The sequence below is a fragment of the Heptranchias perlo genome, chromosome 17 (genome assembly GCF_035084215.1).
Source record: "Heptranchias perlo isolate sHepPer1 chromosome 17, sHepPer1.hap1, whole genome shotgun sequence".
NCBI classification, from domain to species: domain Eukaryota; kingdom Metazoa; phylum Chordata; class Chondrichthyes; order Hexanchiformes; family Hexanchidae; genus Heptranchias; species Heptranchias perlo.
This window is the reverse complement of record NC_090341.1, coordinates 22,656,385-22,671,785: the sequence shown is the minus strand read 5'-3', so window position 1 is coordinate 22,671,785 and position 15,401 is coordinate 22,656,385. Positions and strand designations below refer to the sequence as shown.

General features: G+C 40.6%; 1 protein-coding gene across 2 annotated transcripts in view; it reads left to right on the top strand.

Moving 5' to 3' along the window:
• Positions 1 to 15,401, top strand: part of LOC137334163 (constitutive coactivator of PPAR-gamma-like protein 1 homolog) — a 96,986-nt gene that overhangs the window by 17,337 nt on the left and 64,248 nt on the right. For both annotated transcript variants that reach the window (XM_067998717.1, XM_067998716.1), the window contains exon 2: positions 4,487 to 4,733. In XM_067998717.1, coding sequence (XP_067854818.1) covers positions 4,487 to 4,733 — 247 coding nt within the window. The remainder of the gene's footprint in view (positions 1 to 4,486; positions 4,734 to 15,401) is intronic.

Genomic DNA, 15,401 nt, shown 5'->3' with positions numbered 1-15,401 from the left:
CTATCATGTCATACCCTCCAATTTGAATTTGAACCTGTAGTTCATTTAATTTATTCCTTATACTCCATGCATTTGTATATCGAACTCTTAGTTGGGCCACACACCCTAGCCTGACCTTCAGCTTTGATGCTGGGTTAATCGTCTTACACCTTCTAGTTTTCACTTTATCTGTAGTGTCTAAAGTACACTTTCTTTCTGCTGCTCTACGCTTTTCCCTTTCACTTGTTCTTGAACAACTGTTTGTTCTATTTGTATTGTAAATTCCCCCTGGGTCTTCCCCTCTCTTGCTGCTCTCAACTTTACTCCCTTCTGACTCCCCGCTCAGGTTCCCATTCCCCTGCCACTCTTGTTTAAACCTTCCCCAACAGCACTAGCAAACACCCCCGCGAGGACATTGGTCCCGGTCCTGCTCGGGTGTGACCCGTCCCGCTTGTACAGGTCCCACCTTCCCCAGAACCGGTCCCAATGTCCCATGAATCTAAATCCCTCCCTCCTACACCATCCCTGCAGCCACGTGTTCATCCGGTCTGTTTTCCTGTTCCTATACTCACTAGCACGTGGCACTGGTAGTAATCCTGAGATCACTACCTTTGAAGTCCTGCTTTCTCTTGCAATTTCTGCCCGTGAACACTTAAATTAAAATAAACTCCAAAAACAATTTTTTATCATAGCCGTTCCCAGTTTCTTATTAACTCGGAGATGTTACCACTATAGCATGAGTGTTAGTTTTTTTTACACAGACATATCTGCATTTGTTAAAGTTTCAAACTGGTTTATAATCACTATTGATATAGTGTGGTTTGGCTCCCATTAGGAGTATTGGTAGGCTTTACCTCTGTTAATTTGAAGCTAGCTAACTAACTAGGATTCTGTGAACTGTTGAGCTAGTGGTAACGAGGCAGTTAACAGAATTGTAGGAGCCATAGCCCGTCAGCATATGGCAAGGAATAGAGACTACATCTGGGAAACCCTGTGGTTCCTCACAGCTGAAGTAGAATGATGCACAATGTTGTCTACAGTTTCAGATGTGGTCCAGTTTGTGCATCTTGTGAAAAAATTGCTTGGTTGTGCTTTGTTCATGTAACATTTTTTTAGATTTTATGAAACTTTGACCAAAGAAATTGATTGTTGTGGGAGCATGAACTTCATTTTACTTGTGCTATATGTAAAAGATATTACAAACTGTAACTTTAGCTCTTAGTGCTAGTCATTAAATTTCTGGTTGTGTATGCATGATAAAAAATTGGGTACTGCCACCTTGGAATTCTGTTTCTCCTGTACTATTTTTTTCCCCAAATATTTTATATACTAACTTTATTTCAGTATTTCAAAATCATCAGTCCCTTCTTCCACATTATCATTTCGTGTGGGTGCCCTGTGGGTGCTGGTTTGTTGGTTGCTACCCTCTGATCTCCTGCTAAGCCACTAACAAATTGACTCTTTGCAGAATTGCACAGGTTTGCTGCAATCAATGGTGGAGAAGGGCAGACCATTATTGTGGCATATTGGTATATTGTTCATGGGCTGAATTTCTTTTGTGGTTGGGACATTAAGGTGGTGAGTGGAGGTGAGGTGCTCCGAGGGGAGTAGTCCATTATTATCACAAGGCTTATTTAGTGTATCAATACTTGCATGTTTTATGATTTTTTTTTTGACCAGTTTTCCCCAGCATTTGGAAAAAAGAGTTACTTAGAATGGATTTTTAAAAGCATTATGCATTCAGTTAAATTTTAAAAACAAGATGCTAATGAGTTAGTGTTGTTGTCTCTCCATAGACTGTAAGTAATACATAATTTGTTAAGACTGTTTTGGCAATTGAAAAACACCATGCCCATTGTATTGGAAAGTCTTCCATCTCTTTTTGGCTGGAAACAGAGTTTTTGGAAACAGGTGCCGTGCAGGCAGTCAGATTCTTAATAAAGAGAATGCTGTATGGGCTTTTGCTGAAACTAGGAGGTCAGAAATGCTGGAAGAACAGTTAAGTCATATTTAAGTCAAGTAAGATGACCTACTGATGGGGAGCGTTCCTTATTTTGGAGGCTTCATCTTTATTTTATATCATTGTGAGGATAAATTTGAATTAAATCTTTGATTATAACACCATTCTGTTCACATCACTGTGGAATAAAGCAGCTTAATGACTCATATCAGACCTCTTCTCACCATGTTTTGTCAGACTGCCTTCGGAGAGATTGAAGCCATACATGTGCAAAAGACACACATCTGTTTCACGTCACAAAGGGTTGCTTTTGTTACAACCAGTAATTATGCTATAGTACAAGTAGATTTAAGACTGTGAGTCAACTCCCACCGAGACTGCTTACGAGAGCAACTGATGTCACTGAGCATGAAAACATATCCACAGAAGATGGCACGGACATGATGGGCCGAATGGCCTCCTTCTGTGCCGTAACTTTCTTTGAGGACCCAAATTTGTAACAGATGAAAATACTGGGGTGGGTGTAGAATCATACAAGTTAACAGCTTCAGTGTTGTCTCTTGGTTCCTTTTGTGGTATTTTTAATTCATCACATCAAGTTGCTCTAATCGCTATCATAACCAGTTATCCTAGTGTAATTCAGTTTAAAATGCTCCAACCAGCCACAAAATAGGTTTTGAAGGACAGAATGTCACAACTTCATTTTTGGCCACCTGATGACTGTGATGGCTGGTGATTGTACAGATCAAAGATTGGGAAACTGCATCACTGGCTTGTATGGATAGACTATATATCCAGCTCACCTGGCTCAGAAAAAATAGCTATTGGCCATTTGTAAGAGCAGGAGTCGACCTTTTGACCTCCTTTGCCATTTTGTTAGTTCTGGTAGCCCTATCTTTTTAATCACAATTCAGTGCCTTTTCTCCATACTACTTATATTTTCTGGTTTTGAGGGTGCTGCTGAAAACTATCTCTTTTTTTATTATGGATGTCTCCAGAGGCAACTCTGCTGCTGAACTTTGGCTACTGCTGGGGCAGTGCTGTGATGTAAAGGGACTAATGGAATGATTTTGAAAGCTTGGTGTGTTCTTACAAAATGTTATTGTGGAGCTCTGGCAGCTGAAAGACCATCAGTTATTTTGATGTGGGAAATTGAAAATTGAGTTGGGAGATTATAAACAGTTGTTTAATCTTCTCTTATTAAAGTCCTGAGAATTTGTGTGAAACTTTTTAAAAGTTTTATAGATTTATTTACTATTTGAAGTTCTGCATCACAGAGCAGGAAAAAAATCATTATAGTGCCTTCTGCCTGTCATTTTCCTTTGAAAGTTGTGGTGGAACTTAAATTCCTAATCACATTTTAATCTAATTTTTTTTTTTAGTGAATTACTGCCATCAAACATCTTTGTTTTATTAAAATTGCTGGTAGCAGTGCTTTTGGGTGTATAGACATCAAGAAATTGAGACTTGTATAACTTCAGTAACTTTGCATTTTTAGCCTTTTAGACCTCGGCCAACTGTAACTACAATGACCTCCTCTTGTCTGGCGGTTCTTTTAAGCAATGGGCATCCTGCATATACATTATTTAAATGCATAACTGTGTTAGCCGTGGCTTAGTGGTACCACTCTCGCTTCTGAGTCAGAAGGTTGTGGTTCTAGTCCCACACTAGATTAAGCACAAAATCTAGGCTGGCACTGCAGTGCAGTACTGAGGGAGTGCTGCACTGTCGGAACTGCCGGATGAGACGTTAAACTGAGACCCCCATCTGCCCCCACAGCTGTGCACAAGTAGCTGTCGCGTTTCCTACATTACAACAGTGACTACGCTTCAAAGGTACTTCGTTGGTTGTAAAGCGCTTTGGGATGTCCTGAGGTCGTGAAAGGCGCTTTTTAAATGCAAGTCTTCTTTCAAAGTGATTTGTAAGGACAATTTATATATAGGTGTTTTATTTTTAAAAAATTGTTACTGGCTTACTGCTGTTCTCAAAAATGAATAACCTGAATTGTTTGCAATCAGCTTAATATTGCTTCAAGTACTAGTTTCCCCCCCCCCCCCCCCCCCCATTGTTTTTCCCTTCTCCACCTCCCCCCTCACCCCCCCCCCCCCCACCAAAAAAAAATGACTTGGAACAAGCTTGTATGTTGATATGCCAGAGAGCAGGACCAAGAGAAGTTGCAGGTTTAATTTTCCCAGTCTACTGACTTTCCATTCAGAGCCATGTGGATAGAGGATATGGTATTTTGCTGTCGGGATAGAAAAATCAAATGAAGATTTATATTGTTCACCTTGTGGCAGTTAGCAAAGATGTAATTGATAGAAGTTTGACAAAGAATCTACCAAAACCGTGGAGGCCTGGAAAAATGGGGAGAAAATTGAGGGTATGAATCTCAGGCATAGCTGTGGTTATCAAGAAATACCCACGTGGTTATGATTTCATAGTTTATTTCCGAATCTTGTAATCATCTTGTGATTTATTCATATAATTTGCTAACTGTTCATGTCAGTTCCAGGTGATGTGTGGATAAAATGTCTGATTATTTTTCAGGTTGCACAGAGCATTGAAGATCATCATCAGGAAGTGATTGCCTTCTGCAGAGAGAACGGTTTCCATGGTCTGGTTGCTTATGACTCGGATTATGCATTGTGTAACATCCAGTACTATTTCAGTGCCCATGCCCTTAAACTGAGCCGGAATGGCAAAAGCCTCACTACCAGCCAATACCTGATGCATGAAGTTGCCAAGCAACTGGATCTGAATCCTAGTCGCTTTGTTATCTTTGCTGCACTCTTAGGTGGGTGAACATATTTTCTGTAAAAGCATTACTTAAAGCATGCTAATTTGGTTGGGGAAAGGGTTTCTTGTCCATTGTTTTGGAATTCCAAAATATAGTGCACTAATACTAGTGTATAAATTGTTAAATTTAGAAATTTAATTTTTTATTATAGTAGTTGATTAAATGTTTTGCATTTTTGAAACACTTGAAGACTAGTTTTTCCTTCTCTTATTGGGCACTCTTCATTCTCTTTAAAATGACTGTTTTCCCCCACCCCTTGGGTCGCTTGCCATTCACTGTTTATCCATTCAGCATCCAAGAAATTGTTCTTTGTTAATGCCATTTTTTGGCTAACACACGAGAGCAACCCAGTGTGACTTAACCAAGGCTGGTAATATTTTCTTTAAACTCACTGTGATGAAGCCCAGCTGAGATTGGAAATTCTCCAAAAGTAGAATAGGTGTGTCCTTGCATTCTACCACTCTGGATGTTGTATGTTATATCAGGAAAAGAATTTTCTTCACTTATCAAATGCAGAGCACTATAATTTTGAAGTAAATCTTTTATTTTTAGACGGGAAAAATTACATCTACTTCACTAGTTCCCTAAAGACTGGTTGTATTATAGTCAGTAAGCAAGCTTGTCATTGGCCTTTTTTATGTTTAGTGTATTTTAATTATGTTATACTGGGGAAGCATGTTAACTTGTGCATCTGCCCCAAGTTGCACAGAATTCTGAAAATATGCAAGTACCTGCAATTTCCCTGACTGCACACATTAATTTATGATCTATCTGATGTACTTAAAAATCAAAATCAAATTTGAAACAAATGGCTTTTATTCTGACTTGGTTAATTGTACTGAGGTTTGTACTTCTGAAATTAGGTTGTCTTATTCTGTCAGTCCCATGTGTGACAGTTGGTGAGAGTCACCTGTTAATAAATGTATTTGTGACTAACAAATATTGAATATGAACTACTGTTGTTAGGGGTGTGTGTGTCTTGGCAGGGTGGTACAAGGGAAGGTTTAGTGGGCACCTATTACAAATTGTAAGGAAAATCAAAACTGGATCAACACAGGGTTAAATAAAGGTTTACCTTTCAAAATAAAATATACATTTAAAAAAACTGTTCAATTATCTATTGTAAACATTTTAGCATTCATGTTTTACGAAGATAGCCCTCGTCATTAGTGGGGGGGGGGGGAAGAGGAAGGAAAGTGAGCAAAGACCTTGTAATGATGAGATGTTTTGACAGTGTTGTTTCATGACTATCCTCTTCCTGGACCTAATGCAACTTTTAACTTGCTCTTCAGCAGTTTGTTTTCTTCATCACAATTACATTTCTGAGAAAAACAGTAAACTGTACATGTCAAAAATTATTAATTTGTTTGGCAAGACGCTTGTCTGTAGCACCTAACTTGTTAGATTTTGCAGTTAAGACTGTTTATTTTTTGTGACTGTCAATTGCACATTTTGTTGCATATTTCTGAGGCCTCAGAATAGCAACAATTGATCTCCTAAAAGGGCTCGAAAATTCAGACCTTCTGCAGAGTTTCTCTCGCCTCTAAAAGTGGTCACCTGTTTACCAGTGAATAACAGCTTTGGGAGCTGTCTGCATTGTTGCAGTTTTTGTTAGGGCCCAACAAGAGCAGCTCATAAGGTGGAGATAAATCTTAGAGGGGGAAGGGTATGACCTCCCACTCTAGAGGCTGCAAAGAACAACGACCCAGTCCAACATCGCTTGCAAACAAGGTAGAAAACATTCTTGATGTCACTAACTAATACTGCCCCCCTCCTTTGCCAATAGACATCCACTCATTGTGACCTGGATTTCATATTTCCTGTTCTAATGTACATTACACTTATATTTGTATTAAAATCTATTTAACATTATTTAGTCCAAATCATTCTGAATGCTAACAGTCTTGGCCATATGGTTTGGTGTTACCAAATTCAAGAATTGAGAATATTCTACAGAGTAGCTGTGGCTTTGACAAAATGTTATCATTCATAGCCTTGTAGTTTACTCTTGGGTAACGGTATATGTAATCTAATTAAATGTTTTAGATGATGTCATAAACTGCTTGAGACATCTAAATCCAGAGAATAGGTTATATTTCTTTATGTCCTCCCCGGTACCTGCTGTATTTGATGGCTTTTGCATTGTTCGGAAAGCTTGAATGTGTCAGAGATATGATACTTAGAAGAGGGTATTGATCTTCTGGAATTGATCATTGCAGGGAAATAACTTGAAGTTTATTGTATTGTAAGTCTATTAAAAATGAAAAGCGGTACCATGGATCAGTTGTAATTGCTGAGGGTTATCCAGCATAATCTCTTGTAGGTTGCAATAGGTCAGTCTGATAATGATGGTCAAGACATTACAGCCTCAAAAAAGACAAAATAATAGCAAAATTCAAGCAAAGTAGGGATAAAGCAACCTTGATTATTGAGACTTACAGAATTTGGAGTGTATTTGGGGGATACTGTTAGGACATACTGTCAAATTGCCAACAGTCCATTCCCCCACCCCCCAGCAGTGCCACTGATAAGTTGGGCTGTTGAATTTTGTTTAGCTGAAAGTTTAACCATACTTGTGATCGTCTCAAATATTTAAAGCTGCTTCTGGTAATTGACAAAATGATTTGAAGTAAAATCTGTTGAACTTAATCGTGTGGTGCAGTAAAATGAGAAATATTAGCACAAATAATATTTTGTGCTACAACTTGTAATTTTAAACTGCCAGCACTTTAAGGGTAAGGGCTGTTAGTACTGGGGAATAGGATTCTTTCTATTTCAGCATCAAGCCCTCCCAGATCTGATTTGATATCAGCTAGATGCAGAGTAAAATTGTATCCACAGTGGCCCAACAGCATGCTTTAACTCCAACTCAGAAGAACACTCTACTGCACCAGTGTGACTTTCTTTCCATTTCCCACACCATCCTATGGTGCCTGAGTGAGATTGTTAGATTAGCTAAAATTTTGTTCTGTAGGCCCATGCCCACTAGGAACTGGACTGGGACTGTCCAAACTCATTTCACATAGGATTTCAACAGCCAGCAGTCTGGGCTGGATTTGAACCCAGGTTTCATAATGGTTTCACTTCCATAAAATAGTTGAACTTGCTCCTTGAGTGAGGAGGGGCAGGTTGAAATTTAAATGCTTCGCATAGTGTTGTCCAATACTTCAGTCCCTCGCCTCATGTAGCTAATTGGGAATCCAGATGTGGATAATTACATTTTTGATGAGTAAATAAAAAATGAGTAATACACACTGCAGTTGGGCATGTGATCTCAATACTCATGATGTATGCATGTGTGTTTGTTGGTAAAATAAAAAGTAGAGTACTTTTCTGATCGTTGTGTGTGCATTACTTCCTTGGTTACTGCTTATTGGCTATCCGGTAAGGTGGCGTGTGACACGGGTGAAAATGCTGGACCTCAGCACCATGGAAACACCAGCAGTTGTATGGATAGGGGAACAGTCGATATGGCTCTTATGGTCGGTTCGACCAATCGGAATAACTGCTCCAGGCCAGCTAATAAAGAGCAGCTGCATCAGGGCATGTCATGGCAAAGGGCAAGCAGCATCCAACCATGTTTTGGATGGAGAGCAGCTGCAGGTCTGATGCTTCTCGTTGTGTGAGTCAACATTCTCCGCAATCGTTCTGATAAAGCCAAAGTTCTTCTCGGAATCGTTGGATAAAAACCTAGAAGCTGCACTGTCTGCTAAATTCATGCCAGAAATCCAAACTTTGTTGAAAGAGAAAGGCTGTAAAATTTTGCACTGAATGGCGATAGATGTTAAGTAAATGTACACTAGAAGTACATTTACCTGTTTTCTCCACTGAGTTTTCTGTTAAAATTAGAACGTGTGGCTAAAACAATGTCGCCGTAGCCATGCCTGTGGCCAGTCAGTGATTTTTATTGGACAGCACTGGTTTTACACTGCAGCTGTCTGTTTCAAAGTATTTTTTATATGTTTCTTGTTAAATCACAGATGATACAGTTGGATTCAGATTATTATGTAATTTTCAGTACATCAGTGAAACTAGGTACTTTTTTTTTTAAAAACCTATTTAGGGAGGTAAGTTTATGTCTTCATCAAAATGAGAATTGTTGTTGGTATTGAACAATTCCAGATCGGGTATAGCATGGCTAGTTGCTGAGTTAAGTATTCTGTGCTCTGCTCAACAACTGATTTTATTTTTTCTCTGCTTCACACCTATTATCTTTACACCTGCTCTGAGATTGACAAGAGGCGCTTTGTGCTAGGAGCCCACGGAGGCTGGAAACTGAGTTATGACGATCAAAATCCATTTTGTGTTGGACCCTTGCACAGAAGAGTGAGAAGACTATCATCGCATTGGGTTAGGATAGCTTTGAACCTAGGTCCTAGAAATGAGTGGACAATATGGTAACCCACTGTGCACTCAGTTCTCTACTCAATTATATGGGAGTCAAATAATTTGTTCACTTTGCTGCCATTTGCTACTGTAAATGGTATGAATTCAGAAAACATCAGATACAGTTTCAGACTTACCGTTATAAATTGTGTTAATGACAGCAAAGTCAGCAGTGACTGAAATTGATGTCTGCCTTTGTGCCCCCGTCTTCCTGGCTCCTACTACCCATACTGCAATGTTTTTTTCCAGCATCCCCCTCCTTGATAAGTCTTCAGATTTGTTGGAACCAAAAGTAATTTAGAGCTCCGCATTCCTGTTCATGAAGTTTTTTTTATATACTTTGAAGACCTTTTGAGACATGGTACTGGTAACTGCTGGGGGGAAAATGCTACTCTCAGTACAGAGTAGTGCAGAGCAATTTGTACTGGCCATTTTTCTGGATGTTGCTTTCGTCCTTCTGGTGAAACGTGATTGCACTATAAAGCCAGATGTAAAAACATCTATCACAGACTAGGTGTACAAGACCACAAGATTTTATGACTCTCCCTGGGGGGAGGAGAATGGAGATAAGGGTTCTTTGGTCTCAAGGTGGTTCCAGGATGACATGTGGAAGTTTGGAGCCAGTCAAATCTCTGTCAGATCAGTAATCCAATACCTGAGCCCAGGTGGGTGTGCATTTGTCCAGGGCACTGTTGATGATTGATGAGCCAGGCAGGTTTGTTAATCGGATTTAGAGGAGTAGATCTGTTACTGACGGTTGAGACTCTTCCCGCTCTGGTTCCAATAATCATGCAAGCCAGTACTCAGATAGGTGGTCCTTGCTGGACAAGCAGCAGAAAACTTAGTTGTACTCTGTGCTAATAGGTTGTGTAGTTTATCTGGCTAAATTCCAGCAGTACTGTAGCTAAATGGGTCCCTAAGCCTTGGCTGTGCTAACCTGTGCCTAAGCTCTCTGAACATTGAGATGTATATCCCTATAAGGGGAAAAGACTCTGGTTTATTTTGGGCAGCCGGAAATTCTACCTTCTCAGTAGCTTGGAGTTGCGTAGTGATTGGATACCTAGCTAACCCATAAGTCAACCGAATCACAAAGATAGAGGAGGATCAAAGGCAAGAAAATTCAGATGCTTGGTAAACCCGCACTACTGTCATGCATCTGCTGATTACTGGTTGCTAACACAAGTCTGTGAACAGGATTCCTACTGCCCAGCCCTATTTTAGAGGAATGGTGTGCTGCACATGGGAATCTAGCAGTAATTATATACGAGCAAAGTGATTTAAATAAAATGACATTTGGAATGCCATATTTAAACAGGTGCATAGCTAAACAGTGTAGATAGCCAATTCTCACCTTGTTGTAGGTAGAATCTCAGAGATGACAGTATTTCGAAGATACTCCTTATCCAAGATGGTATTACAAGACGACACTGAAAACTCAGCAAGTTTCACTAGTTAAGGTTTCGTCTTCATGGAGGAACTTGCTTCAGCAGCAACCAGAATATTGTAAGTTGTCTGTTTTACTATTTGATAGTTGAAAGTAAAGATGTGTGGGGAAGTTTGAAACCGGAGACATGATTGCAGAATGTTGGTAAGCATAAGGGAATACATATAGGTGTTAAACTTGTAATTATAATTCTGAACTGAAGGAATCCTGCAAAGCAGGAGAAACAATTAATTTACTCCTGAGATTGCTAGATTTTTGTTAAGTAAGGGTATTGAGAGATATGGAACCAAGGTGGGTAAATGGGGTTAAGATACAGATCAGCCATGATCTAATTGAATGGCAGAACAGGCTCGAGGGGCTGAATACTCCTGTTCCTATGTTTCCATGACTATCATGGACAACTGGAGGACTGTCCTGCAGAGCCCTCCCATTATCCTTGAGCAGATGTGGGACTGGGCTTTGTCGGCTCCTACAACTTTTTCTGAATGGCAGCACAAAGCGAAATAGTTCGTTGCAAGCCATTTGGCTTTCCAACAGCCAAAGTTTAATCATGACCTGGTCATCTTGCAGCTTCATGTTGAGAACATTCACGTGGCTTGTGATTTCTATTAGAAATGCAAGATCTGCCACCACATCTTGTAGCAGATATATCAATTGTCTTTTCTTTTACACAAAGTGTATTTTGTGACGCAACTTAAAAGACTGCTGGAGTAATGCACCATGATTGTGCCATCATACATCAGATTTCTAAACTGGCAGTCATTGAGGCCTCATGCCTGAATAAAATTGATGCCCATATTCATGACTGGCTGCGGGTTGGTCAGTCTACCTGCCAGAGCTTCTTGAATAATGCAGTGGTGGGTGATAAACTTGGTCCATATGCTTGCAACACAAGTAACAACAATATATTTATTTTTGTGTCCACCTTTGGTTGATAATGATGGCACAGAAAACAACAAAAGGAAAAACTTACTTTAGCTATCTTCTTAACTTGTCTCAACACCCATATCTTATTGAGGTGAGAGTCAAGGCAGCAGCATCAGTTGTCAGGCCAGCGAGCTCAGCCTAGCTGTGCGCTGGTCACTTCCAAATGTAAGAAGTGATCAGGTCCTGTTAATGGAGCAAGCAACACTACTGGAAATGCAGTGGATTGTTCTTCAATCTGGAAATTGAAGTTTTGTTACCCTGTGTTGTCCTGGATATTTATCCAAAGCTGCAAACTTTTCTGTTATTTCAGTCATTGGGGAGAAATTCGGCTTGGCGCCCAAAATGGACAGCACGTCGATGCAATTGCTCCACCTGCCAGTCTTTGCAAGCTTGAGGCCCGAACCAAATTCAGCATCGGGTCTCATTTGAATTGAAGTGATGAGCAGCAGGCACCAAACGGACACCTGCTGCAGCTGGCTGGTCGGGGTCTAACGAATTCTGTCCGGCGCTAAAGCTGGATTGTAGGTTGGTCCTGTCGGGTGGGGGGGAGGTGAAACCATGGGGTCAAGCTCGTGCTGGCAGCGGCTGTCAGTATTTTTGTGGAGCCAGGAGGAGTACTTTTACTCCCTTGCTTATAGGATAATAATTGGGCGGGTTGGATTTATCCCGCATTTTTTTTGGTGGGCAGGACATACGTGGACAATTTTCCACATTGTCGGGCAGATGCCAGTGTTGTAGCAGTACTGGAACAGCATGGCTAGAGGCACAGGTCTTCAGCACTACAGGCAGGACGTTGTCAGGACCTATAGCCTTTGCTGTATCCCGTGCACTCAGCTATTTCTTGATGTCACATGGATTGAACTGAATTGGCTGAAGGCTGGAATCTGTGATGGTGGGGTGCTCAAGAGGAGGCTGAGAAGGATCATCCACTCGGCATTTGTGGCTGAAGATGGTTGCAAACACTTCAGCCTTGTATTTTGCACTCATATTCTGGGCTCCGCCATCATTGAGGCCAGGATGTTCATTGAGCCTCCTTCCGTTTGTTGCTTGATTGTCCGCCACCATTCACGACTGGATATGGCAGGACTGCAGAGCTTTGACCTGATCTGTTGGTTGTGGGATCGCTTTGTTCTGTCTAAAGCATGCTGCTTCCACTGTTTATCATGCATGTAGTCTTGTGTTGTAGCTTCACCCAGGTTGCCATCTTATTTTCAGCTATGCCTGGTGCTCCTATTGGCATGCTCTTCTACACTCATCATAGAACCAGGGTTGATCACCTGGCTTGATAGTGATCGAGAAGTGCAGGATATGACAGGCCATGAGGTTACGGATTGTGGTGGTATACAGTTCTGCTGCTGTTGGCCCACAGCGCCTCATCGATACCCAGTTTTGAGCTGATAGACCGGTTCTTAATCTATCCCACTTAGCACGGTGGTAGTGCCATATGACGTGACAGAGGGTGTCCTCAGTGTAAAGACGGGACTTGGTCTCCATGAGGGACTGTGCTATGGTCAATCCTACTAATGCTGTCATGGACAGACGTAGCTGCAACAGGTAGATTGGTGAGAACGAGGTCAAGTAAGTTGTTCTGTCATGTTGGTTCTCTAACCGCCTGCTGCAAGCCCAGTCTAGCAGCTGTGTCCTTCAGGACCCGGCCAGCTCGGTCAGTCGTGGTGCTACTGAGCCGCTATTGGTGATGGACATTGAAGACCCCCACTCACAGTACATCCTGTGCCCTTGCTGCCTTCAGTGCTACCTTCAAGTGGTGTTCAACATGGATGAGTATTGATTCATCCACTGGGATAGAGCGGTAGGTAATAATCAGCAGGAGGTTTCATTGCCCATGTTTGACCTGAAGCCACGAGACTTCATGGAGTCTGGAGTCCATGTTGAGGACTCAGTGCCACACCCCCCTGACTGTATACCACTGTGCCCCCACCTCTGGTGGGTCCATCCTGTTGGTGGGACAGGACATACTCAGGGATGGTAATGGAGGAGTCTGGGACGGTATGTCGCCTATCCAGATAGTGATGTTAATTGGTCTTTGAAGTGACATTTTGCACATCAGATAGCGATTGTATTTTCTCAGACATAGTAAAAATTAGTTGAAAGAGACAGATGGCTGAGATATTCTTAGCATGCAGTATTCAAATTTCATAAATAGATAATACAATTACAGAGGCTTCTAAAATACAGAGGCTTCCTTAAGATTTGAAATGTAACAGGATCCCAATAGTCACCGATCTATCGCTGTGAAACAGCTACGTAATGTGAATCCTTTCAAAAGGTATTGGATTGGGGATGAGATGATGGAACTACTAAATGATTCCAATGTATATTCTCAACCCGAAATGAGCTTGATGGATTAAATGACACTTTATTTTTTGGTTTTAGTTGTGATTTATGTAAATGTACAGTGTTCCACTGATTAGTGTAAATATTTTTTTGCTATTTTGCTTCACCATTGTAGACTAAATACTGCATTTCCACAACTTATTTATTCCTATCATAGTCCATTCTGCCTCACTGATTCATCATATACATATAAAATATTGCATCATCATCATCCAGTCGGGAAGTTGGAAGCTTCTGTTGAGGATTTTTCACTCTGCCATTAGCTGTACAGGTCACATAGTTTCTTGCACTACATTTAAAGCCTAGTACTGGATTCAACTTCAGTACAAAGAAAGCTTGACATGCCATTGGTTACTTCTCTGATTGTTGTTAATTTATTTGTAGCTTTATCTTTTGTGAGTATTTAGCAAGTTGTTCGGTTTCATTTCCAGTATTTTTCACTTCATGTTACGGACTTCTTTTCCTCCGTGTTCTTGGTCATTTTATTATTTTCTTCAGTCAACATGTTCCATTGATTCAGTATTGTTCAGTTGAAGTATCACTCTGACTTTCTTGATGTTGATAATGGTTGAAACACTGGAAAATAATCCTGAAAGATAGAGTGGTATCATTTAATCCACCTACAATTTAGTGGGACTGTGAAAGTTTTTGTGGTTGATGTGTGAGTTACCCAGGTCAAAAGAATTGACCGTAATGCAGTATAGCTGGTCTTCTGATCATGTTAATTCAAAAGCACTCAACAAGCACCTTGGGATGTTTTTCTATGTTAAAGGTGCTATATAAATGCATGTAGTTGAATAGTGTTGATTGAAACGGTCAAGGAGAAGGTGTTGGAGCTCCCTGTAGTCCACAAAATCACCGTCAATTGTTGCCTAAAAATTTCTTTAGTAGTTTTAAAAGAAGGAGAAATGAGATGCAATATAAACTAAATGATACAATTTTAAAGGGAGTACAGGAACAGAGAGACCTGAGGGTTCACATACACAAATCTTTGAAAGTGGCTGGACAAGTTGATATGGCTGTAAAAAAAAAAGCATACGGGATCCATGGCTTTATAAATAGAGGTATAGAGTACAAAAGCCAAGGAAGTAATGGTAACCCTTTATAAATCACTGGTTAGACCTCAGTCGGAGGATTGTGTCCATTTCTTAGGAAGGCTGTCAAGGCCTGAGAGAGGGTGCAGAAGAGATTTCCTAGAATGGTGCCAGGGGTGAAGGACTTCAGTTATGTGGAGAGACTGGAGAAGCTGGGATTGTTCTCCTTAAAGCAGAGAAGGTTGAGGGGAGATTTAATAGAGATGTTCAAAATTATGAGGGGTTTTGACAGAGTAGATAAGAGAGAAACTGTTTCCACTGGCAGGAGGGTTGGTAATCAAAGGACACATTTAAAATAATTGGCAAAAAAAGCCAGGGAGGAGGAGATGAGAATTTTTTTATGCAGTGAGTTGTTATGATCAGGAATGCACTGCCTTAAATTTTGCTCAGAATGACAAACCTAGAGTCCTTGCACCTATGGAGGAAGCTCAGTTAACTTAGTTTGTTGGTGATTCATTG